This window comes from Cydia fagiglandana, chromosome 2, assembly GCF_963556715.1.
Source record: "Cydia fagiglandana chromosome 2, ilCydFagi1.1, whole genome shotgun sequence".
Lineage (NCBI taxonomy): Eukaryota > Metazoa > Arthropoda > Insecta > Lepidoptera > Tortricidae > Cydia > Cydia fagiglandana.
The window spans coordinates 2,786,967-2,813,309 of NC_085933.1; the positions used below are offsets into that span (position 1 = coordinate 2,786,967).

General features: G+C 38.7%; 1 protein-coding gene and 2 long non-coding RNA genes across 3 annotated transcripts; 1 reads left to right on the forward strand and 2 right to left on the reverse strand.

The window, feature by feature from the left end:
* Positions 1–43: 43 nt before the first annotated feature.
* Positions 44–13,844, forward strand: LOC134673846 (activin receptor type-2B-like). Its single transcript, XM_063531887.1, has 5 exons — positions 44–407; positions 8,388–9,274; positions 9,791–10,158; positions 11,459–11,609; positions 11,936–13,844. Exons 1-5 carry the CDS (start codon positions 350–352, stop codon positions 12,083–12,085), a joined length of 1,614 nt encoding a protein of 537 aa, XP_063387957.1. The 5' UTR covers positions 44–349; the 3' UTR covers positions 12,086–13,844.
* Positions 13,845–16,546: 2,702 nt separating this feature from the next.
* Positions 16,547–17,837, reverse strand: LOC134674308 (uncharacterized). The gene is made up of 2 exons (XR_010099594.1): positions 17,403–17,837; positions 16,547–16,714 (listed from the first exon to the last, which is right to left on the reverse strand). It is a non-coding gene; the product is annotated as an uncharacterized LOC134674308 (long non-coding RNA).
* Positions 17,838–21,532: 3,695 nt separating this feature from the next.
* On the reverse strand, positions 21,533–26,326 carry LOC134674315 (uncharacterized). The gene is made up of 2 exons (XR_010099596.1): positions 26,222–26,326; positions 21,533–24,399 (listed from the first exon to the last, which is right to left on the reverse strand). It is a non-coding gene; the product is annotated as an uncharacterized LOC134674315 (long non-coding RNA).
* Between the last annotated feature and the right edge of the window lie 17 nt (positions 26,327–26,343).

Below are 26,343 nucleotides of genomic sequence, written 5' to 3' on the forward strand. Positions count from 1 at the left end.
TTGCATTCTGCATATAGAATTTTTCTCATGTGGCTACACTTACATTGCAAATGTCAAAAAAGGGAAGCTTTCCGTGCATCCACTTTATTTACGGAATTAAAATTAAAGTTGACTCAATTAACGTGATTGCCTAGATTTATTATGTTGTTTGTTGGCCTTTGGACTTCCTGGCCCTAATATTCTATGGGATTGTGTGTTCAGTGATCCGAGATTGAGAGGAATCTTATGTGCGTTGTTTGTCTGTCATATACTTATGGCACGGAATTCCTAAATAGACTTCTATGTCGGGGGATAGAATAAAAATAACATCGGTTTGCGTCGAAGGGTCAGTGAGCGGCGGAGCCTGATTATGGCTACGTTCATCACGATGGCGGCTAAGATATGCTTTGCAACGTTGTTTATTCTCGGTAAGTAACGTTTTTAGTAAACAAATTGTGAGTGCTAGCCGCAAAGTAAAGGCGCTATATTTGGAAATTGGACCGTATGTGAATATATTTATATATCGGTCGCGTTATCTGCAGTGATCGTGAGATACGTTTACTTTGTCAGTGAAGATAAATCTCAAAGTATTAAAGTTTAGTGTTTATTATCCCCTTTGATAAAGTTCTTGATTATGTTTTATGCTGGGACTGAAGGGCAAGCATAACTTTATGCCAATAATCTATATACTCCATACACTGGGCAGTTCATCTATTTTTACTCTTGGTTTTAGTAGCAATGTTTGAATTTGCATCATTTATGCAAAATAGTGGCTGACCCATTTGTTCAGTGTTGTTTGTGTTGGGCTGGGGTAGATTGTGTCTTATTCAAGATACTAGATTTCTAGCCATTAATAAAACTTTATGAATTGGACTTCCTCTTTCATTAAATCATACAAATAGGATTTCTATAATGCATTGGTTGGTTGTGCCTAGTAAAATTCAGTTATAATTTTAATATAATTCTGGTTCATTTTTAATTCTGTCTAGGATGATGGAACCGATATATTTTTTTAAATCTGATTTTTATTGAGGCTTTGGACACCCTAGGTGAACATGTCAGCCTCATGGGTGCTTTCATAGTTCCCTACCCAAGGGAGAGATCAATAAAGTGGTATACACTGATTGCATTATGAGATAAAGGTTCTGCCAACCAACAATTGATCTGTCCATCGTTGTATTTGTCTGTGATGTTTATAACAATTATTTGTTTTTGGGTTTCCCCAACTACATCCTCCCAAAAATGCAAAATTATTATACCTTTAAAATTATTATAACATTCTCCTCACGTGTGAAAGTCAACACCTACATTGGCAAATTCACCATGTGCCAAATTGCAGGGAGTAAGCCAGAAAAAAAAAATTGATCTGTCCATTGTGCATGGAGCCCAATCTACCATAAAAACTTTTTCTCAAATCTGAATTCTGGACGCAGTCCAACAACATGTGAGACAAGTCATCAACTGATATTTTGTAAAATAATTAAGTATTTGCAGGACTTTTTCCATAGTCAAAAAAATAAACTTTTTAGTTGTGTCCCTTAGTCTGTATGTTTGTGTGTCATATGCAAACAGATATCACATTCAGGTTATTCTTAGAAATTAAAATTAATTATAATTATTACAAATAACCTTGAGGTTTCTAAATTCGTTTTAGAATGTGTAAATACTTGTGGAAGTAGGTTCTCTGGAAGTTCAATAAAATGGTCCTCCCTCTAACTTTTAAACCACAAGGGGTTGAAAAGTAAAAAAAATTGTGATTATTATCAACAAGATTGCAAGTATCTAGAAAGATGGGGGATTGAGATTATTAGCAAGATTGTACTGTATTTAGTACAATCACATGCAATAATAGAACCGTTTTTCCCCCGAAGGGTAAAAAACGGATATTTAGGTTCCTGCCGAAGCTTGAACCACATTATGAGATAACACCCTTGTAACTCAGCCCTAATCAAGCGAATTCATCAACTAGTAGCGCCATCTATCGCGCCACTCAAGTACTAATGTCGCCCGGTTGCCAGCGCTCGGCTGCTTTCTCTTCAGTACCACATAAGCCGGCAAGGCCCTTAGGTGTGGTTCAAGCTTCGGCAGGAACCTAAATATCCGTTTTTTACCCTTCGGGGGAAAAACGGTTCTATTTAGGTGTCCGTGCCTTCGCTTGAACCACATTATGAGACGTGTTTAAACCTCTGCCGGCGCTGGTCCGGGCGTACTGTGACTGATAATATTTATATTTATGCAAAAATCACATAATAAGAACGTGGTCTTGAAATTTATTCCATATAGATATACTAAAGGATTGTTTGCGTCAAACTAGATTTTCCTTATTTGAAATTACCGATAGATGAGACAATTGTTAGCACTGACTGGCAACATAAGTTATTCGTTGCGACTATAAAATTACTTAACTTTTTATATAAAACAAAACTGTGTAATTATTAGTTGAAAAACTGTCCCTAAAATCATAATTAAAGATAAAAGAAGGTACTTGTAGGTCGTACCATTTTTAAATGTAACCACTATCTGAAGTATTAGCTCTGATGCATGTAACGTGAACCACATCGAGTGAGTTTTACATTAAACCCGTCCAAGCTACCTCTGATGCTTTCCTTTGATGCTTGATGTTTTCCCACTAGGTGATAAAAAGGTTTTGTTGTATGATGTAATGATATTACTACTACTTATCTACTGCTTACCACAAAAATAGCACTGTCGGCCCATCAACTGTTTAAAATTTGTAACTAATTGGAAAAGCTTGGGTCCTCTCTGATTTATCGTATTTTCCAACAATTTAATATAAATTGGTAAGTTGCATCATATGATAGGCCAGATGTAATGTTATATACGTCTATGTGGACAAATAACCAAATGTTCGTAAGTATAGGTACCCACTAGAATACGACATTGTCATTATTTAGATATAAATAGTTATTGACTAGGTATACCAGGTTTATTTGTTAATGGGCTATCATTACATAAGGACAACATATTCCGTAAACAAATGTGTAAAAAAAAAAAATAATTATAAACTTATTTGTGGAAGCCATTGAGATTTATTTCGAATCGAGTACTCCTCTGCCTGAAAGTAGCGTCAGAAAGTGAAAAAGAAAATACAACACTTCATGATGCGTTACTAACTAGTAACAACTCTCAGCAGTAGTTTCAACTGAGCCGATAAACATCCTACCTTACTGATTAGTTTTAGGCGAGGGTTGCTTTAAAAACAACCATATTAATAGTAATTCATGAATAGATATTAATTCTTATATGAAAAGGTAGCCCTCCTAGTCCTCCTACCTATTTCAAGTGTCAATTATGAATCACAGATAACTGGAAACATGCCAATTAAGCTGGTGCCGGGTCAACCAAGCTTTTATATTATATGCTTGTCAGTCATGCAAGCGAATGTATTTAACGAATGAACAAAATCACTGACACGCAGGTGACAATCGTATGAAGGCGATGATTATGAATTTAAAGTGATGCTGACAACTCCGGTTGTTGTGGATGATATCTCTCCATGATATTGTGCGTAGACTGAAGATCCGTCTACCAAGTAGGATATTTTAGAAGATTTTTTAATCTTTGAATAATTCCAATGCCTTCACCTATAATTTTTAGGCTAATTATAACAAAGGCTTGTAATTGTAGGTTGTTTAATGTTAACTCTTTCTGGTGGCAAGCTCATTCCCAAACTGAAGATTTTATGGTTCGCGCGCTGGTAATGGATTGTACGATGCTTTATTGTTAGACTTAGCACGATTTGTGAGTTTTTAATGCTTTTGTATACATACAATATTCTATAAGAGTGTAAAAACCTCTTGATTGATGGTGGAAGACTCTTTGACTTTCTAAGAAAAGAGGAGGTGGACCTATCCACTTTAAATTGTAGTGCAACCTTTACAAACCAATTGCGAAACTTTCGTAACACCCAGACAAATTAAAACATTATTATTATTTGTATATGGTGAGAACCAATAAGTTCTTGGCATTATAGCATTGTAGTTGCACAAGCCACGGGTGTCTCATGATATCATCTAATCTCAAGTGCAGCGCCAGCACCGGCGCGCGCGGGCGATGCTGTGGCACAATTCCTGTCAAACCTTAACATGTGTACTTGTGTAGACGCATTCATTACCAAATATTAGTTTGTACTTTGAAGCCCCAATCCGCATTAGGCCAGCATGGGGACCCTAGCCCAAGCCCTCTCGCGAGTGAGAAGAGGCCTGTGCCCCGTAGTGGGACGTATATAGGCTGAATTGCTATTATTAATAATTTTTAGGTACTTTGGTTAGAAATTTAGCAATACAAGGACGTTGTATGTTGTTTATTGGCTTTCGTGCAATTAAGTTGTGTATCAATTGATTTTAGACTGTTTTTATTGTCGCGAGGGAACCCTAGGGTTAATTAGGCATCATGATGCCCACAAATAAACAATTATTTGATGATCTTGGCCTTTCTGCGACATATTATATTTATGTCACTACCTTGACGTAATCATAGAATAAATAATAGTATGTACTGCAGGTACAGAAGGTTCACTCTCTAACAAAACGCGTCTATTACGACAGATTATGACCGCAAGGTGGCGCAAACGCGAGCAGGTGTCCGTTACATAGCGGTGCGCGGCAACTACTAGTGCTAGACACCAAAATTGGTGTGGGCCGCATGTACTTGGAGCGACGCGACAAAATCGCGGAGTGAGCTACGCCTGACGTAACACTGATATATGTCTACAGATATCTTATATTCAATGATGTAAGCATATTATCATGAATATATGAATTGTAGTTGTCTTCACAACTAATACTGTAATCCTATTAGCAGCACATCTGCCCTATAACCAAGATACGATAATTTTGTAGGGTACTACACCTGGAACTCTAATTGATTGCATTGACGATGATGTTTCCAATTACATGCCCTACGAGACTTGTTACAACAGTATGCTGTAAACCCTGGAGTCCCTGGACTACTACCTTTCAGCTAAGCTTGTAGTACTTAGATCTGGCAATGCTGCAATGTCAGCAGAACTAGTGTTGATTTTTAGAGTAAATTGCAGGCTCTATTTAACCGGCGAACATATTTGTAGTCATGATTCACTACCAGGATCACATTTCGCTTAGATCTTGCATTTTGCCTGAACCACCGTATGTTGTTATTCTTTATAAAATCATGTGAGTACTTCCTTATCTGCCAAGGAAGCCTCTCATCTGGAAATCGAAAGAAGGATATTTCTGGTCCGTGTTCTTTCAGAATCCGGTATCTGGTATCGGTGACTGCCTGCAAATATTTTCTACATATTACGGATAGTATGTACGTTTACGTACGTTGTACATTTGTATGTATATTGGCTTGCACCGCAGTCCACTAGGTTTCAAAGTTTCTGAAGTGACTTCATTTTAATTTATCTATTTGGAAAAATTAAACAATCATTGTTTAGATGTAGGTAAAGCCGTAGACCGTGGCTGTTGGTTCGACAGTTTAGTCCCTTAGTCGGCTTCACCTCTAATTCAATACGCGATTTTTCGAAACAGAATCAGTAACTCCACTCTAACTAAACTTACGAAAAATCTTTTCATAAATTCTTTATTTATTTACATAAGTAATTTGAAGGGGCGCTTCATCGTCTACATAGGCATAACAATTACCATTAAAGAAGCCGATGTTTCACCTCCTATTGAACAATCATGGGTAACTATGCGGATTGCCGTACTAAATTAATATTGTACTATATAGGGTCCTTTTAGACATTATGTAAAAGCACCTCCTACAAATGCCGTCTGTTTCCGATAGTTATATCACCAGTAGGAGTTCATTTCCTTTGAAATTGAACTATGTAACGTTTACGGTCAACGTTTTATGATACATGATTGTTATACCGACGGCGCAGGTTGATTGACAACCCGCTGCTTAGATACTCTTCCGAAGTGGAGGCTTGTTGCTTACAGCATTAAAAATGCCTTTGTCAGTTCGGTCTCTTGGACGGAATGCGATCCTGCCCCTGTGTTTTCTAGATATTACTCTTAGTTCAGTGGTCTCAGTTTCACAGCTACATAGTAGACGATTTAACCTAAGTAAAAGATTTATCTGTGACAGGTCGCAATTTTTTAGCTAATGGTCAATATTTAGAGATGCTTCAGTATTCCCAAAGACACTATTAAGTCTCATAGTCATTCATCATTTAAGAGAGGGATTTAGTGCGATGATTATACACTCATATATATCATTAACTCTTTATTTATTTTCAGGTTTAGAGCCGCAATAAAGAGATATCTTTTGTTAGCCTATGACAGAGCCGTTAATGAATTGGCATTATACGTGTAGTATTCCTATTTAGAAGAGAGAGTTTTAGTCTTCTTTCCTTCTTTAAAGCTAACGTCAATTTTTCTTGCCTCCCCCTCTCTCTTTTTGGTATAGGATCTAGTTGGGCAAAGTATAACACACGGTTTTTCACTTTGTACTGTGAAAAGGGAAGAGCTTTTCACAGTTTCTTAACTGCTATTTTCCATGGCCAGTTAGTCATTCAGTTTAGGATCCTCAGAATGTATATTTTTGGTTTGTTTGGTATCTCACGGCAATTGAGATGGCAGTTATCGACCAAGACCAACATTTGTACACGACCAAGACGGAAAGCGTCCTTTTTCCCCGGCAGGTTGAAACAATTACTGTAACTACATTTCGTTATCAATTTCGCGCCAAACCCGCCAATAGAAATTCTGCTGCTCGTCGTTCTAAAAGGTGACACACCATTTGGTCGGCTACAATGATGATGACGTCTACTAACTGGGTCGCACATTGGTTCATGACCATGCAGATTTTAAATGCGAGTCCGGCCGTGCAGACATCGATCGATAAAGCGACCAATAAGTCGTCCACTACCGTGTTAGTGGTAGGCCATGAGACTGATGAGACAACGGTTTTTGTTTAACAAGATAACGTCATTTCAATGTCATTTCAGAGGACGATGCGATATCGTCTCATAGGACGACGCATTAATGTCTCACGACACGACAAAATGTAGTCTTATGGAACAACGCAATGTAGTCCCTTGGGACGCAATATCCTCTTACGGGACGATACCACAAGATGGCGCAATGTCTTCTCACATGATGACGTAATTCATCGCGATGCCTGTCGTATCACAGGATGACGCCTTATTGTTTACAGGACGACGCTTGATGTCCCACAGGACGATGTCATGTCATCTCACGGGACTACGCTATGTCGTCTCACGCAACGACGCTTGTCGTCCAACGGGACGACGCCATGTGCCATTTATACCCGTATTCTGTTCAATGATGATGGCTATAGGAGCTCACTTATTCTCATCGCTGGTCCATGGGCACTGAGCGGAATGTCACAAGGTCTTTTAACGAGACGATGCTCGTTGTCTTACAAGACGCTGCCATGTCGTCTGTCAGGACGATCACGGGACGACGCCATGTCGTCTCACGGAACGACGCATGTCGTCTCGCGGGACGACGCCATGTCATCTCGCGGGACGACGCCTTGTCGTCTCACGAGACGACGCCATGTCGTCTCACGGGACGACGCCTTGTCGTCTCACGGGACGACGCCTTGTCGTCTCACGAGACACGAGACGACGCTTGTCGTCTCACGGGACGACGCCATGTCGTCTCACGGGACGACGCTTGTTATCCCACAGGACAAGGCCATGAGGCGTAAGTACCCGTGTACTTTTTATGACGGTGCCTGTAGGAAGGTCACTGCGTCTCGTCGCTGGGCCATGGGCACCGAGCGGAATGTCACGAAGTCGGAGATTTTCAAAATATTTTTTCGATTTAAATTTCTCGATCTTTTTCAACTTGCTTTGTAAACGTGTTGCTCGGCTGAGTTACAAAAGCGTACTGAAGAGAAAGCAGCCGAGCGCTGGCAACCGGGCGACATTAGTACTTGAGTGGCGCGATAGATGGCGCTACTAGTTGATGAATTCGCTTGATTAGGGCTGAGTTACAAGGGTGTTATCTCATAATGTGGTTCAAGCGAAGGCACGGACACCTAAATATGTTACTCTTCAATGGCTGCAAAAATATGTGACGCGCTCTTATAGCTCTACAAATAAGATTGTCAGGTATTTTTGCGGCCTTCATTGTGTAACATATTATTGCAGGTGACTGTACAATCTTGCTAATCTGCACTAAAATGCTGACACAAAAGAGCCGTATTAGAGGTAAATTTGTATGACTGAAATATAGTTTTTTTTTTTAATTAAATCTGTTGTCTGAATCTGACATTCCAACTTGGGACAGCTTTATTGGGATGACTATATTGTGAAAACAAGAGCAACTTGTGGAACCATTGTCATCCGAATTTATTCTCCATTGAAATTTGTGTGTGTTCTAAGAATCTAATTTTACACAATATTGAATTGCAATTGTTTTTTCTAGGTTTCCATTCAGTTTTGGGGCTACCACCACAGGAAGAGCATCTGCCGCCCCGTCCGAGAGACGGTGGCGTCGAGACGCGCTACTGCGCGTACTACAACGGCTCTCCACCAATATGCGATCCCAACGACCCCACCTGTGACCCCATCCAGAAAGAGGACTGCCAACCCGTGGACAAAGACAAGAGCAACCACTGTGTCCAGTTATGGCACTACAATACAACAACAAACACCTCCACACTACAGTTTAAAGGCTGCTTCCTCGACACAGTCTCTTGCAGCGATAAACCCACACCATGCCGGATACACAGCGCAAAACTGTTGCTGTTACACTGCTGCTGCGAAGGCGATATGTGCAACACTAATGACACATTCCCAGGTTTACCGCCTCCGGATTCAACCGATGCGCCTCAAGAGGAAATCCCAATGGAACGGATACCTGGATCCGATGATGATACGAAAGCTATAATCGCTTATACTTTGACACCATTGTTCATACTCTTCATAGCTCTCGTCGGCTGCTATCTGCTGTATAGACGGCGCAAAGGCAGCACGTTCGCTGAGCTCGCGAATGGCGAAGGATCTCTATCCAGGCCTCCGTCTATGGGAGTCGGAATGGATAATGAGCCTGTGGACTTGGTTGGCCTAGTGACCTTATGTGAAGTGAGGGCTAGAGGGCGCTTCGGGGCCGTGTGGCGCGCGCAGCTCGGCCAGAAAGACGTGGCCGTCAAGGTGTTCCCGCTGCAGGACAAGCAGTCCTGGCTGGCCGAGCAGGAGATCTACAGGCTCCCGAGGATGGACCATCCGGATATCCTGCATTACATTGGTGTGGATAAGAAAGGAGACAATCTGCAAGCCGAGTATTGGCTGATCACGGCATATCATGAGAAGGTTAGTATTAGGAGATTTTCTTGTCATTTTTAACCCGGTCTAATTTTGCAAAATTGAGGCTCTAGTCGAGTAGTCGTTATGATGCAATTTTCGAATTAAAAAACGCGTTTCTCATGGACTATTCATTGATTCATGACGTAAATACCGCACTGTTAACCGTGGGCGGTATTATCTCTATAACTACCAAAAGCTACCTACCCCAATTGGCTAGTAATACTTTCTATATTCGTACAAAGTTAGTAAAGTTGAATAATTTTTCTTCTTAGTTCCCTCGAGTCGTGACTGAGGAATGATCGAATGGTTTAATAGTAGTAGACTTAGACCAAGAAATGTCTGCAGCGATATTGATAGCCAGTGCAAGTGTTATTTTAAATATCAAACTTCTATAAAATTATGACGTGTAAATAGCACTTGCACTGCGTGGGCTATCAAAATCGCTGCCGACTTTTCTTGGTCTAACTCTATGAAGTTTACTGACTGCACATTCCTGTGAAAATTACATTCAAATTCCTACAGGGCTCCCTCTGCGACTACCTAAAAGCGCACACCCTCAGCTGGGCGGACGCGTGGCGCATCGCGGCGTGCGTGGCGCGCGGCCTGGCCCACCTCCACGAAGAGGGCGGCGGGAAGCCCGCCGTCGCACACCGCGACTTCAAATCCAAGAACGTCCTTTTAAAATCCGACTTATCCGCCTGCATTGCCGACTTTGGTCTAGCCTTGGTGTTCGTAGCTGGGCATGGCTGTGGCGACGCCCATGGGCAGGTTGGGACGAGACGATACATGGCCCCTGAAGTTTTGGATGGAGCGATTAACTTCACGAAGGACGCGTTCTTGAGGATAGATATGTACGCGTGCGCGCTCGTGCTGTGGGAGATCGCTTCGAGGTATGTTATTTTAATATTTTTAATAATCCAACCTTTCAAAGTCAAATGATTTATTTGTCATTGTATTAAAAAAAACAGTAGGTAACAGTGTTGGTGCAAAAAGTATGTGAGAACACTATCTTAAACCAGGCGTGTCTCACTCCGCGATTTCGTCGGTTTGCTACAGGTAGCTAAAAGTGCATCCGTTCGGCCCCAATTTTGGGGTTTGCCATAAGCCGCACGTGGCGCTGTCGCCACCTAGCGGCCATATCTGTGCTGATCGTAACAGACGCGTTTTGTTAGAGAGTGAGTCTTCTGTACTTAGTACTATTATTTATTCTGTAGTTAAACCGACAGGCATACAAGTTTGAGATAGACTTAGTATTTGTTGGATATGACTGTGGCGTCGCGAATGTGGAAGTAAAGTAGGGACGAGACGATACTTAGCCTCTCAAAAAATATACTGTACACCGTGTACAGTAAAAAAATAAAGATAAAGGCAGACAACATGTGTTATCGGTATAAAGCGATAATTTATCCTCTAGACGACCTTTTGATAGCGGCATCAGTGAATTTTTTTAATAAAAAAAGAGTGGGTTTTGTTTAATCATCAGACCCACTTCAATACACACATCTATATTACGATAAATTATTGTAACATAATTATTTTTTCCTTTCACATATGTATAAGTAGTAGTTTGTTTTTTTAGCATTAGAAAGAACTTGCAAGAAGGTAAGCGATCTTGACATGTCTTTTAATTTAAAAACGCATTTTAAAAATCAATAACTATTACTTATGAAAGCAGAAGAATATAAATGATCGTATTAGATTCATAATTGTTATCTATTTTACGTAACTTATTTTTAAAATGTGTTTTTAAATTAAAAGACAAATCAAGATAGTTTACCTTATTTCTAATGCTAAAATAAACGAACTATAGTCACATGTTAAAAATTCTAATATATATTAACTTCCTGGGACTAAATGTACATAGGTTCTTATTTTCTGATTTGAACCTTTCATGAACCCAATTAAAGTAGCATTTCTTTTGTATCTTTGCTTTTTAAAACAAACGAAATTCGTTCTAATTTACTTATTGAATAAGGTTCAACTTAAAAATTTTAAAACTTTGTATGGTGGGTCTTCCGAGGTTAATAAAGGTCCGAATTAGTACTAGGAATGTAAAAATGTAGACTTAAGAATGTTGCAGTGCCCTAACAGGGTGTCATGTACCTACAAATGTATTTATTGTAACACCTGTATTCTGATGAACATGATAGCAATAAAGAGATATGAATATGAATAAGCGAAATTTTCCAGATGTGACGAAGGCGGTGTGGAGCCCACAGCGCAATACAGGCTGCCTCTAGAGGAGGAGGTCGGCCCTCACCCAGGGCTTGAGGAGATGCAGGAGGCGGTGGTCCAGCGGAAACTGCGGCCGGCCATACCGCCGCGGTGGAGGGAACATCCCGTGAGTTAACAAGGCTTATTATACAGCATAAAAGTGCTTTTTTAGATGAATGCACGTAGGGACAAAAAGTACCACTTTCCCGCAAGGATACGGAATAGTGAAGCCTACCCACGGCGCGATTGGTCGCAGGACCCTCCATAGAATCATCACCGACCAAAGGCCTAATGGAGGCAGCATCATTTCCGGGCGAATTCTACGTAAATTACGTGAGTGACTAAAAGTCCTCAACTTCATGGCACTTTAGGACTCACAGCATTATCTTTGGGACGCCTTTGACGAAAATAATACTGTAATTTGCTCTCTTTTCATGCAATCTATTATTCCAGGGCCTAAACGTCCTCTGCGACACCATGGAGGAGTGCTGGGACCACGACGCCGAGGCGCGCCTGTCGGCCTCCTGCGTGCTCGAGCGCGTCGGCGCGCAGCGCCAGGCCGCCTCCGACACCCCCCTGCTCATACACGACCTCGCCTGCTGACACACGCCCCTCATACACTTCTAGATCTGTGAGTGACCGGGTGGACCTTATTTTTGATATAAGGTGCACCAATTGGAGAGAGTCCAGCTCTCGAGATTTCACCACCACGGTGCGAGGCCGAAGGCATGGCTGCAGGTTAAAGTTCGGATGGGATGGTTAGTTGCTCCAAAGGCCATTGGCCATTGTTCCAATTCCAAGTCAGCTTAGCCTTTGGCCTCGTACTGAAGCGCGCCGCTTCTAATCTCCGGACCTTAGGCCTTCGGAGCTATGCCTTCATCACTTTTTAAGGCATTTAGCTATGAGGCTGGTATACTAACTGTTGGTGGGCCTTATATCTTAGCAATGAGGTTTACTTCAGTTATCATGGACGATGGTACGAACAGCAACGCTCTTGGTGAGCCTTATGACTTTGAAATGAGGTTTAAGAATTGTCAGTGTAGATTAGTGAGTGAAGCTAAGAGACTTTCTGAAGACAGCTACTACTTGTGAAATGAAGATGTGTTTTTAGGCAAAAAGGTTCTTATTTTCAACTAATAAAAGTCATTTTTGCCTGAAATCTTATATTTGTGTGGTGTTATAATGTGAAACGAATTTTTCCTAAAGTTTTGACTGTTTGTGAAGTGGTAGCGCGTGAACCGTGGTAGAAGTGTTGGTCCCCTTGTAGGTTTTAAACCTATGTCTAAGAGACTTTCTGTGTTTCAACGTCGATATCAAAAATATGTGTACTTTGCAGCTAAATCATTGTGATTCCCCACAGGGCTTGTGCACAAATGTATACCTATACAAGAGCTGGTTTTTTTTCTTATTATTACAAGTATTTTCGCGGAGCCTCAACAGAGGCTTTGCGGAACCCTAGGGTTCCGCGGAACACACTTTGAGAATGGCTGATTTAGAGAAACAAGTACATTAATGATTTACATGACTTGTTCGTCTGGATATTATAGATGGTATTTTTTTGCTTGTTAAATCAATACTTTACAACTGTTACAAGGATTACTTTAGTGCAATAATTTCGTGCTAAACGTTGGGTATTATTGTTTATTGACCCTAACTGAAATAATTTTGTTATTGTTTATTGTACAGAAATACTTTTAAATGATGATTTAAAAAAAAACTGGTAGCTTTGATATTAGTTAATCATGAAATGGAACAGGCCGCGTAGCCAACCTGTCAATCGCTAACGCTCCGTAGCGATCGAAACGCAACTGTCACTGTCGCACTTATAAGGAAGAGTGATAGAGAGACACAAAGCGTTTCGTTGTCGAAGCGATAGCGATCGCCACCTTGGCTAGGTCGGCAGTTACGTTTAAAACCGATTCTTAAGGGACGGTATTAAGGTACAAAATCAGTTACTAAAAGGCGACTACAAAATACAAATTATCATTCATGGAATGTATATTGTCATTATGTAATGAATATACTAATGACTGGGATTTGACTATTTTAAAAGATATATCGATGTGTAGAAATTATTGTGTGGTATGATAATGACTATCCCCCCTTATTCATAAATTAGTGACAAGCCTCGATTAGCTAATAATCGTTTGTCTTTATCTGTCGTTTTGACTTATGTATTTGTAAGAAAGGGATAAAACACATTTTAACTAAATCAGTTCTGTAAAGTTTTATGAATAAGGGGCTATCACTGTAATATGAATAATATTGACGATGCAATGAATAACACTATCGAGTTTTCGTATGTACAGTCAGCGGCAGAAAGTATAAATATGTGACGTTCCACGGCAAAAGGTACCTTATGGCGGCTGGCGCTTACGTCGCATGGCACCGCAATAATAATGGAGCGACGTTAATAATAGCGTAAGCGCCAACCGCCATAAGGTACCTTTACCCGTGGGACGTCACATATAGCTATTACATTAGTTTCAAAGCTGTTTTGTGAACTGAGTGTAAGAGCAGCGGCGGTAGCGTGGCCGCGTTTCTATCGCCTGTCACGTTCTAACAAGTATGTAAGTGCGAAAGTGACGCACGATACGACAGGCGATAAAAACTCGCCTATGCTAATACCGCCGTATGAGGCTGTCAGAGTGAGACAGGTCAGACATTAGTGTATAACCATCTCACTCGTAATTGCAAGTAAGGCCGTGAGTGCTGAGTTTACCCGCTGACTGTATTGAATATGTATTTTAGGGATCAAATATCACCAGATGGCGGTACTTTGATACGCACAATCAGATGTTTGTCGTGTGACACTTTTATTGACATGTATAGTTAACAATACGATAAGTCACGGGTTTCCAAACTGTGTCACGATGCCCTGATATGCCAACTTTGCCGGTTCTTGGTTCTTCCAGACCTTTACACAGCTTTCTTCTTCAGAGAGTCACAATATAATAAAATAGTTATGTAAACAACTATCGCACAAAAAAATTGGGAACCATAGGGACAAGTTACGTCAAAGTAGTGCCATCTAGTGATCATTACGTATAATCGTAAGGAATTGAGGTACGGCACACCAAATTCGCAATATCAAAAGAGATATATTATTAATTATCTATATACATATTTGGACGTGTACACCTTGGTTACCTCTAGTTTGTAGCTTAGTTTGTGTTTTCTATCTTAACGCAAACATAATAAAGTCGACATTTAAATGGTATGACCATTAGGTAACATTTTTGGGCGGCGAGTTTTTAATATCAACTTTATTCTGTTCGTATAAGGTAGAGAATCAAATGTATAAAAACTACCAATGACAAACTAGAAGTAATATACTTGTAAATACGGTGGGTACACGTACGTATGTACGTTACGTACTTTAGACTAATTACATGTTCTATAATTGAGACCTTTCACTACTAAGGATAAGGTAGAAACTCAATCAACTAATCGGTTTCATGCCTTAGAATTCTGACAAATTTGACAGATTTCTGTCAAATTAGTAATTCTCGTGTGTCCTCTATTATCTAATTCCGCCTTTAGGTAATTAGTAAACTACGAAGTAATACATCCCTATGAAAACTTTAGCTTGGTCACCACCATTTGTCTTTACCTTTTTTATAGAAATTTACCTATTTCAATGATCTCGCGAAAGTGTATAAATGTCACATACGAACGAAATAGTGACCAAGGCCTCCTGTGCCCCAAGGCTGGGTAGGGCCAGTCTTCTGCATTCGCAGCAGACGTCAAAACAAGTAGGCTACCCGCAGAGGCGTAGCTAGAGGATATGGCGCCCGGGGCAGGCACCAAATTTGCGCCCCCCCTCCCCCCTAACGAAAGGTCTTGTGCATTTTGGCGCCCCCCCGTTGGACGGCGCCCGGGGCACGTGCCCCCTCCAACCCCCCCCTAGTTACGCCACTGGCTACCCGGATCACGGCGGTACCGGTAGAAATTTTTCGAGTAAACAAAAGATTGTGGTGGCCAAGTATACCTGTGTGAGGCCCATGTACATTAGAATGTACATATCAGATACAAGCACTTTTTTGCAAGAAATAAAACATAATCTCCATGTTTCTATTAAGTATAATAATTTAATTGCAATTCTTTAATCAACTTGATACAAATTTTGTCAAAAGCAAATAACGTACTTTGGGCCTCACGACTACTTGTTGAAATCTGATTTAGATTTTGACTAGCGTTGAGACGCGGTGTTACTTGTAAGGCACAGTAACCTAGTCCGAGTGATTATAATAAGTGAATTCAATACTGACTACACGGGTTCATACAACACATTATTTCTCAAATGGTATATTAGGGTATATTGCATCACCAACAAAGTTAAAGAACTGATCAACTTTCAATATGATCAATTTTCATTTATTCAATTTATTAACGAAATAAGATGAATTTGACAGACAATATGTGACGCCCCACAGCAAAAGGTACCTTATGGCGGCTGGCGCTTACGTCCCATAGCGCCGCAATAATATTGGAGCGGCGTTAATAATAGCGTAAGCGCCAACCGCCATAAGGTACCTTTACCGTGGGATGTCACATATGATGACCTAATATTTGACTCGGAAACTTAATAAATCATTTTTATTTTGTGTTTTTCCTGTGTATTCAGTATTGGACTTTAAGAAGATGCCATAAGGTGTAATTTACACCGACACGCTAAATTAATTTAATGCTTTATTAATAAACATCGGCTTTTATTAATGAATTATCGAAGTTTAGGTAAATATTTTTTTTTGTATACTAATATAGTTTTTACAATTATATTTTTTTCTTATATATAAGTTAAGTTTATTTAGTTTTAATTAGTGGGGTTCCCATACAGAAACATATCTTGCCAAGTATGAAATGGAGTTGCGTGAATTTTGTACATAATTATGTGTTATTATTATCACCAATCGCGTAAATTTGTATTTATTTATTCGTCCTTACCTGACGTTTCGAACGTGTTGCGTTCTTGGCAGCAAATAAGTACAAGACGTAAATAAATGTAACTTTACGCTATCAAGATAAATAGGTAAAATAATTAAAATATTGGTGGAATACAAAGGGGACTCCATAGGTAAGACTGGCATTATTTTGTGCGTTTTTAATACTTTTGCTCATTGTTCAAACTATGAAAGCAATCGATTAGGTGTAACGTTTGAGCTAGTCGCTCGTAAGATAAATTTGGGGTAAATTCTTAAATAAACTAATTTTAAAAATAAGATCAGGTAACTATACTGGGTCAAGCAAATCTTGTCAGTAGCAAACGGCGGCAAATTTGAAAAATCGCGGGTTAGCAACACTGTGTTCGAATAATTCGAAAATCGCGTGTCATCTGTGTTTTATCTGTGGAATGTGGATCGCGAATGACAGCCATCATCTTGTTTGTTTACAAATGGTTTACAATGTTTACAGTCTGAATCGATTCTATTTCAAGAGATATTTCTGCTGTGTCACCATTAAATACCAATATATTAAATAAGACTGTGCTTAATTAAAGCTAAGGTGCCTACAATGCCTACAGTGCCAACTGAGAAATCTAATAAAATATGAAAATCCAGTATGACATCTACCTGCTGAAGCAATGTTTTTATTCATACATTCTTGTTTAACGGCATAGTCCACTTACAATTTTATTTTGAGATCTTCAAAATAAAAATGATTAACTATAATCATTTTTATCAACATCACACACCGCTTTTAAATTGTCCGTCCATACGTATTAATAACAATTTCAAACATTTTCAATAGAGAATCCGTGAATGACAATTTGAATTGTCAAGGCGCGCTCAGCGGAAAAAAAAGTTTTGGTTCGATGTACATTGTACATTGCTGCTTTTCTTAGCGCAATACTACTCTTTGAGTGTTGCCCTACTTTAGTTTGCTTTACATTGCTACTGACAAGATTTGCTTGACGCACTTTAATTGGTATATTAAACTACTTTAAAACTTAACTCGGGCGGTTAGCGAGGTAGATGCGCTAATTTTTAGGGTTCCGTACCCAAAGGGTAAAACGGGACCCTATTACTAAGACTTCGCTGTCCGACCGTCCGTCCGTTCGTCTGTCACCAGGCTGTATCTCACGAACCGTGATAGCTAGACAGTTGAAATTTTCACAGATGATGTATTTCTGTTGCCGCTATGACAACAAATACTAAAAACAGAATAAAATAAAGATTTAAATGGGTCTCCCATACAACAAACGTGATTTTTGACCAAAGTTAAGCAATGTCGGGAGGGGTCAGTACTTGGATGGGTGACCGTTTTTTATGTTTTTTTTTTTGCATTATGGTACGGAACCCTTCGTGCGCGAGTCCGACTCGCACTTGCCCGGTTTTTTAACAGAAGGTAGCTTAAATTGGGACTAAATCTAGTTTCCGTTTATTTATGTCGCAGCTGACCCTTAGGTACATCTTGTCACCAACCGTCTGAGTTAAGCGGTAGGCTATAGACCGATGTTTTTTGTGACTTTCAAACCTAAGTAAACTAAATCGGCCTACGACTCGTTTCTCGAAACCTTGTACATTCGTCAACTGATATATAGAAACGGCTAAGATGCTCAAAAACATCTGAACATGCACTTTAACATCTTTATAACAGAGGCTTTGTTCAGATCTTTGTGAACACCTGGGGGCTTATCCAAGTTGACGATCGCTTGCAGAAACGAAACGCTATTGGGCTCTCTATCTCTCTTCTACTAGTGCGAATGAGACAGCGTTTCGTTTCATTTCTCTGCGAACGATTGTCATTTTGACCAATATATCTGATGGCGACTGTACCCTTTAAAACTAATGGAACTCCCTTTCTAATAAAAAGAGTGAAAAAGAGTCATCGCTATCACAAATTTCGAGAAACGTATTTTCGTATCGAAGAGCATTTTTAAATAGAGTTAAAAAATTAAAAAGAGTTTGAAGTCTAGCGATCAGAATAGATCTACAGCACACCACGTAGAATGTATGGATTGATGTGAGATCTTCTTACTAACATTTATCACTGATAATACTTGTGTTCTGAAATGTTTGCCTTTTTTTTTTTATTGAAACATAAAATCATATTATTTCGTATTTGGCATTAAACTTCGCGTCTGATTACATCCAAACTTTCTTTTATACGCCAGATAATAAGATGACACACAATCTTAGATTGGGCGATCGGGCTATTATTTTGATATCAATAAAAATATAATATAAGTACGTCATATTATGTGTGATAAATGTTAGTACTAGAAGAGGGTGTGGTAGTTTTTACCAAAACCAATAATTATTTTTGATCACATAAGAAATAATATATAATAGAAGAAAAAAACGCGCCTGCCTCCTAAGAAAGTTAAAAATAAAGTGATTGATTTTCACTACTAGTTAGTCCCTCACTACTTGACTAGACCGTTTTTTTATTCAGATTAGAAACTTTTTTAACCACAAAAGCAGCGGTAACTTTTTTACTCTAAAATTAAATCTGAATTATAGTGTCGTTTACATATTATTGTATCGTAATATTAGATACTTATCATAGGAACATTACGAACCCTAGCATTGCGGAATTAAAAGTTAATTACCACTAATTTTGAGGTTAGAAAAATTCTAATCTTAAATAACGGGCGTAAAGGGCAAGGTGTGGAAGACGGACATTTAAGGTAGGGACAAACTGAGCCCACGTTCGCAACGTATGCAATGCATTATGAAGCCTGGACCCTGAAATTTTTATGCTTAGAGACATACTTGGCCTACGTCATATGCAACGGCAACGCACACGTATGTTTCTATGCACAAACAATAAAGATTATGATATTTATGATTATGATTAAGCTTACAAATTTCAGGGTCCAGATTTCATAATGCATTATACGTTGCGAACGTGGGCTCAGTATGCCCCTACCTGTCTATAGTGTCACAGACACATTTTGTCGCTAACCAATTCTGTGCAAACTTACTTTAGACGAACTTAACAAATATTCCTTTTAAATAAGAGATAAAACTACCACGCCCTACGAAACGAATATCATTGGAAACATTGTGATGGATGAAACGAAATATCAATGGGTACTATTTGATATCCCTATGCCGCGTGCATATCACCGTAGCGTAAGTCAAGTTGCCAAATGTACATAGATTACTGTATGTGTATAGGTTAGGTGGGTGTCAGATTAGGCTGTGGGCATGTGGTACAATAGATCTTATTGGTGTAATTATAGGGTTCATTTTGGTTTGATGGATGCAATAGTTTCATTTAAGTTCAGACTTGTAAAAGCTGAGGCTTTAGGCATTATGTACTTTATTTTAAAGAGTTATTCATTGTAGAAGATTTTAAATGATAATTCTTGCTTTGAATTAGAAAGCTAATGCAGATGGCGTTATACCACATTAAAACCTGCAATAATTTTGGTTGACAAAAGTTGAGGCATGATAATTAATTAGCCAGAAACATAGCAAAACACAGCGCCATCTACTTCAGCTCTAAATCTCAGCGCACGGATTTTACAACTTTTTACAATAAATAACTGGTTTGCCTACACATATTTTATGTTCATTGGTTACAATTTTTTTTTTCTAATAACTGGTCGCTTTTGTAATATCGTTCTGTGTCCACGGTAAAGTGTAAAAGCGACCATTTAGTCCCATTACTTTATAAAGAAATATTTGACTGTTGAATATATTTTTGAAGATGCAAACGAACTAGGCGCGTAAATACAGAGTACCTACGGCCTAACTAAAGTAGCTAACGGTCACATATGACGGAAATGTGTCAGACGCTACACATTACAGATTAATATTTGTTTGTTTGTTGGTTAAAAGTCATTTAGCAGCCATTTTAAATATTTGCACCCCCATAAATTAGTCTTGCTGTCGCCACGCATACGGACTCGGCCCAAATTATACTTGGTCAAGCAGATCTTGTCAGTAGAAAAAGGCGGCAAATTTGAAAAATGTAGGCGCAAAGGGATATCGTCTCATAGAAAATTTGAATTTCGCGCCTTTTTCTACTGACAAGATTTGCTTGACCATCTATAAATACAGACTGTTTTTGTGTGCGTTGCGTTAGTAAGACTACTTTAAATGTGAGTTCACTTTATTTAGGTGCCCTGGAAAGTGAAATTAAAAATATAGTATGTCAAAGGACTGTCTCATTTCAATCATAGACAGAGAATCATACTATCTTTGTCTTACACTAGTACTAGCACCCAAAAGAAAAGGATCAGTATAGTTTTTCCAGTTCTTACTGACTGACAAATTGGTTTGACCGACTATAGTTGATATTTGTTTGAGTTTATCTCTAGTAGACTCGAAATAAATAGTGCAAACCTACTATATTATTGCCCTATTTTTTTCGCCTTATTTACAAATTAGCCTTTTTTTGTCGACATTAAGCGTGCTTCCATTTCGAATCTTTAAAAAGATAGAGTAGGTAATATTACCGGTGGCAAAAAACCCTGTATATGTATATGGTCTCACACATTTCCGTCCACAACAGTCCCGACATGTGTTCACAGCTCGTGTACGTAAAGTAAGGTAGCCTATTCCTAGACGTAGCTAGGTAATTAGGTACAGTGCGAGATTATTGTGGTAGCGAATATCATTTATTTTTATTTCAAATAACGTGTCTGTTGAAATTTGATGTATTAAAGTATATTTTCTAGACAATATTGTGGTTTTATTTGTCTGCTAACTTAATTTGAGGTGTAAATCCATTAATAATGTAGTTTTTTTTAGCTTATCTGTCCAAATTGCTTTCTAAAATACACTCATGGAAAAATTTTGAGCAACGCAGTTTCATTGAGTAATTTCTAATTTTGAAAGGATTTTAATAGGTGCTGTAATCCAGTAATGAAACCTTTTTTTGCGTTCCTCTAAATCCGTCCATGAGACCAGTAGGTATATTTTTTAAGTTACAAAAAACGGAATACCTACATTTAAAAAAATAGCTTTTGAATCTCTTAGCTTTACGATGTCTACAGGAAATACGCAAACGTTAACCATACAATTAAATGTGTACTTGCTTTCACCCATTTGGCAAATACCTACACATGAGGAGCTTAAAAGAAAGAAAACCACGTTTGAAAGTATACAAAGGCTGATTCTTTATTTTCAGTAAACCAGTTTAAACTGTACAAGAACTATGGGCGACACAACACATTCTCACAATTACAAAATCTGATATTTCACTCAATTTTACTATTATATACACTGCGCGTTGTGAGAATGGGTCTGCTGAATCGCATGGGCGATTTAGACATGGTTACAGGGAAATCACAATAGAAGTCGCTTCTGTATGTGTGAAAATAATAAAAGGCTTTTTGATGTTAAATTGTTTTCACTAGAATATCTCACGGGGTTTCATCCTCAAGAATAAAGCATAAAGTGTGAGTTCTCTACAATATTATATATTATATGTGACGTCCCACGGGTAAAGGTACCTTATGGCAGTTGGCGCTTACGCTATTTTTAACACCGCTCCAATATGATTGCGGCGCTTTGCGACTTAAGCGCCGGCCGCCATAAGGTACTTTTTGCCTTGGAACGTCACATATTACTTTAGGTAGGTTATACTTATACATAAGGAGCACAAAAATACAAATGTAGTGCATTATTATTTTCACGGAAACGTACATACGAACGTGTCTTGTTATTTCAGCCAGTCTCGGCAAGTACGCAGAGTGCTCAGGTTGACTGAAGTAGCATGACAAATACGAACGTTATCGAGAAAATATGAACTACATCTGTACTTCCATATTTATTTAATTACCTACAAATGAATCTGTTTTTTTTTGATTAATTTTCGTATACCATTCATCTTTGTTACATTTTCTTTTTCCATGTGCCTAAGTGCCACTAAAGAGTAATAGTACAATTTAAGCACTTTGATTTTGGAACGCATATAACCTATCTGAAGTTGTAATATCATTGGGGTTTTCTAAACAATTTAACAGTCAAAAAACTGTTAATTATTTCACCCGTCAATGGCTATGGAAGTATAGAGTGGAACACAGCTACAAAATAATTCGTAATCTCACTCAGTTTCATATCAGTCAACTTATCTAAAACTTTCAATTCATTTATTCTATATTTTTAAAACTGCCAACTTGGCTTCAAATCATACAACATACTTATGAACTACGTCCATACAATATCATACAATTTGTATTAATAAATATTGATTGAAACTATTACACTGAGAGTTCTTTTGGAAACTAATTGAATATATCGACGAAAAATGAAAAATACACAATGACAAGACAAAAACAGTGTTATAAAATGGCCAGTGCATATACACTATATCCCTAATGAGAGCTAAAATAGTTATTTACGATACAAGTGCGAAAAATAGGAAATTCGAAACGAGTGGCGATAAATTAAAACACGACCGAAGGGAGTGTTTTAAATCGACACGAGTTGCGAATTACTTATTCGCACGTGTATCGTACAACGTTTTACAGTACATATAGCCCTTTAAACTTTTGACATCGCACGAAAAGTGCTATTTTACGCACTAGTGCGGGAAAATAGGACCATATGTACTGTAAAAACATTTAGATGGAATATTATGAAAACGTAACTACATACATTGGGTACTTTGAAAATGAAAATATGCCACTGTTCCAGTGGTGCGTCCACACTAAGCAACCAACGAAAACCGAGAGGAACGCAGCCATATGACAGCAATCTATTCGTACATTAAGGCATCTACAGACGGCCCAACAAATGGCATCAAAACGCATGCGATTATCAGTGAAAGTTTGTAAAGGCCATTAGTTGTTCGTTTGCTTGGTGTGGACGGATCGTAGGTAAGTATGATTATTGTAACTTTATCAAACATAATATTAAAACCTGTTCAAATATAGAAATATGGCAGCATCGTACCGCGCCGTGCCTTTCTGTAAGTTTTGGAAGATCGTGTTTTGCATTTTTTTTAAATAAGTAAAAAAATGGCGCTGCGTCCAAAAGTCGCTGAAAATGAGTGAGAGTTCACGAGCTATTGTTTACATTGTATTGCTTATATACAACTGGATCGACAACATACTCAATATACTGATATTGCTAGCGCGAACACTGTTACCACCAATAAAGCTTATAACAAAAAACATAACCTCAAAATTGATTTAAATAGTCGTTTTAATGAACTTTCTCGCATCTATTTATTTGATAATGATTTTGTACTAGTTTATTAATAACCCAAGCTTTTACAATATTTATTGTGCGTCACAGATAGGAAAATGATTAGTAAAATTATTATTTAATAACTAGGTAACAATTCTTATTACTAATAGTGATATTTTTCAGTCTGTTTTAGGGTGTAGACACAAGATTGTTCATTAAATGATGTATTTGAGGTTATATTTGGTAATTTAAAAGTTATATTGGTGGCAACCATAGTTCACGTCAGTTAAGTTTTAAAAGTATTGGTGGAGCGATATAAGCATCCGTGCGAGCTGAATACATAAGTACGTATAATACTACTTTTGTTTTAAATTTAAGGTACATACATTTTGATTGATTTAATATAGACGTTGTTACATACATATCGAAATTTTAATCCGATCTTTAAATGCCAAAAACAATACTCCATCTCTGTATAAAATTGCTACTTAATATCACGCGTAAAAGAGATAGCAAGATCGCTTTACTTCTAGTAACGTATGTCCATTGAATTCCGATATCTCTGCACCCATACTTACAAACAGAACTGCTTAATCCTACGAAACTCGAAATCTATACCTCCTTTTCTAAAAGCTTGGGATAAAGAGGGATAAAAAACTTCGTATTTCGCAGAACCCTCAAGGCAAACAGCGATCCAGTCACAGGTTTCTAATGAAGTATCTGGGCGCCACCGATTTCTGCTGAGATATAACGCAGGTAAATGCGTTGGTTTACCTCGACGTGTCGTGTCGGGCCTGTACGGGGATACTGCAAAGAACAAGAAGTCTTATTAAACATTGGATACACAATTTTTTCCGAGATCATAATACTTTTTATAGGAACAGTCATCTTAGGGGGCTATTCATAAATTACGTCATTTCAAATTAGGGGGGAGGGGTCTGGACTAGAGATGTGCGCCGATGGCAAAATCATCGGCGGCGGCGTCCGATGATTTTTTGACCGGCGGCGGCGGCGTGATCGGCGTGAAATCGGCGTGACATAAATTTTGATACTGCATGAGAACGTGGCTGTAGAAACTCTACATTAAAGCCTTTTGAGTATTTACTAGGCTATCCAAAGCATATTATGTGTGTTTTCTAAATTATTGCCGAAAATTATATCCCGGCATGTCACTTGGCAACCATTTATTACCAATACCAACCTAATAACGGTTACCAACGGTATGTTTAAATATTAAAATAAAAAGGATACTATAAAACCCTACATTTTAGGCAGTATTTTTACTTACTTTGTAAGCGAAATAAAAATAAAACACAATAAAAAAAATCTTTAAGTTACCTTAAATCTATATTGACTTTTCCCAGCCGCTGTCGCCTTACGTAGGATTTGTTACGAAATAATGATGAATACTGTACATTTGTCTGAACTGAAGTTTAACAGAAATGTATGTTAGAATAAAGATGTCATCGTTTTCGAAAGTAAACTTCTCTGGCAGGATGATTCGCTCAACAGAATGTCTTTGAATACCCGTTTTATGGAATATTAAGGTCTACTTTGTTTTCTTTACTGCTAGCTTAGTGATGATACTTGGTGATTTACGTTCTTATAAGTAGATATAATTGTTTAGGTATAGCTTATTACAAAGCTTTTACCTGACTATTATAATTTTGATTGTAATATATATTGTTAAGTAAAAGAAGCTGATAATCACAATGACTAAGAATTGATCGTGTGTATTTTTTTTAATGAAATTGTATATTATGCGATAGTTAAATCAAATCATATCTATATCTATCATATGATGACATTGATGATGATGACCCTCATGCGTGTCACCAGCATCATACAAGAACTCATAAAATACACAATTAATTATAATCGTGGTGACAGCTTGCTGAAGATTCTAAGAAGAAAATAGCATGATTATGTCCTAGGAAATTAACCTGCTATTTTCTTGACTTTAATTCACTGATTAAATTGACAATAAAGATACTATTGATGTTAAACAAAATGCGTTGTACTAAAAAGCTGTGCGATAGTATGTATATCAAATAATAACCTGCGATCCAGAAACTAGATCTTGTTTAAATTAACGCTAAATCGTTACCACAGCTAACACCGCCACGACAAAAATGATGCTAATTTGCTTCACTGGCAAATAATAAGCGAAAAAGCATAAGAATCTTTAAATTATACATCTGACACTATGTACTAACTACGCAACATGGAATAAGACACGATAGGTATCAAAATTTCCCACGCCGATTATACGCCGGTCAAATTTATCGGCGGCGGCGGCGTGGAAAAATCGTCGGCGGCGGCGGCGCGGCGGCGCGGCGCACATGTCTAGTCTGGACAGAGGAAACGGGGTCATTCGAAGCATGATTTTTGGATGATGTTGAGGGGGGGGGGGGTCAAAAACGTCAAAAATCGATGACGTAATTTATGGACAGCCCCTAGGGAGATCGCATTTGAGGCCTAATTTTACGCAGATACAGCCGTTTTTGTCCCCGATTGATAAAAAAATCAGAAGGGAGGAGATGCCACTTCGGTCATCATTCTTGTTGGGATGAGCCCCTGTTCGGTCTTTTTCCATCCAGGGGCACGGAGGGGGGCAGCTGTAGGTGTGGGAGAGGGACACACGTACCTGCAGGACACGCACGGCACGAGGGGCGGGCGCGGGCTACGAGCGCTCGTCGTCGGGGCGCGGGGCGGGGTGCTCCTTGTACTGGAGGGGCACAGAGGGGGGCAGCTGTAGGTGTGGGAGAG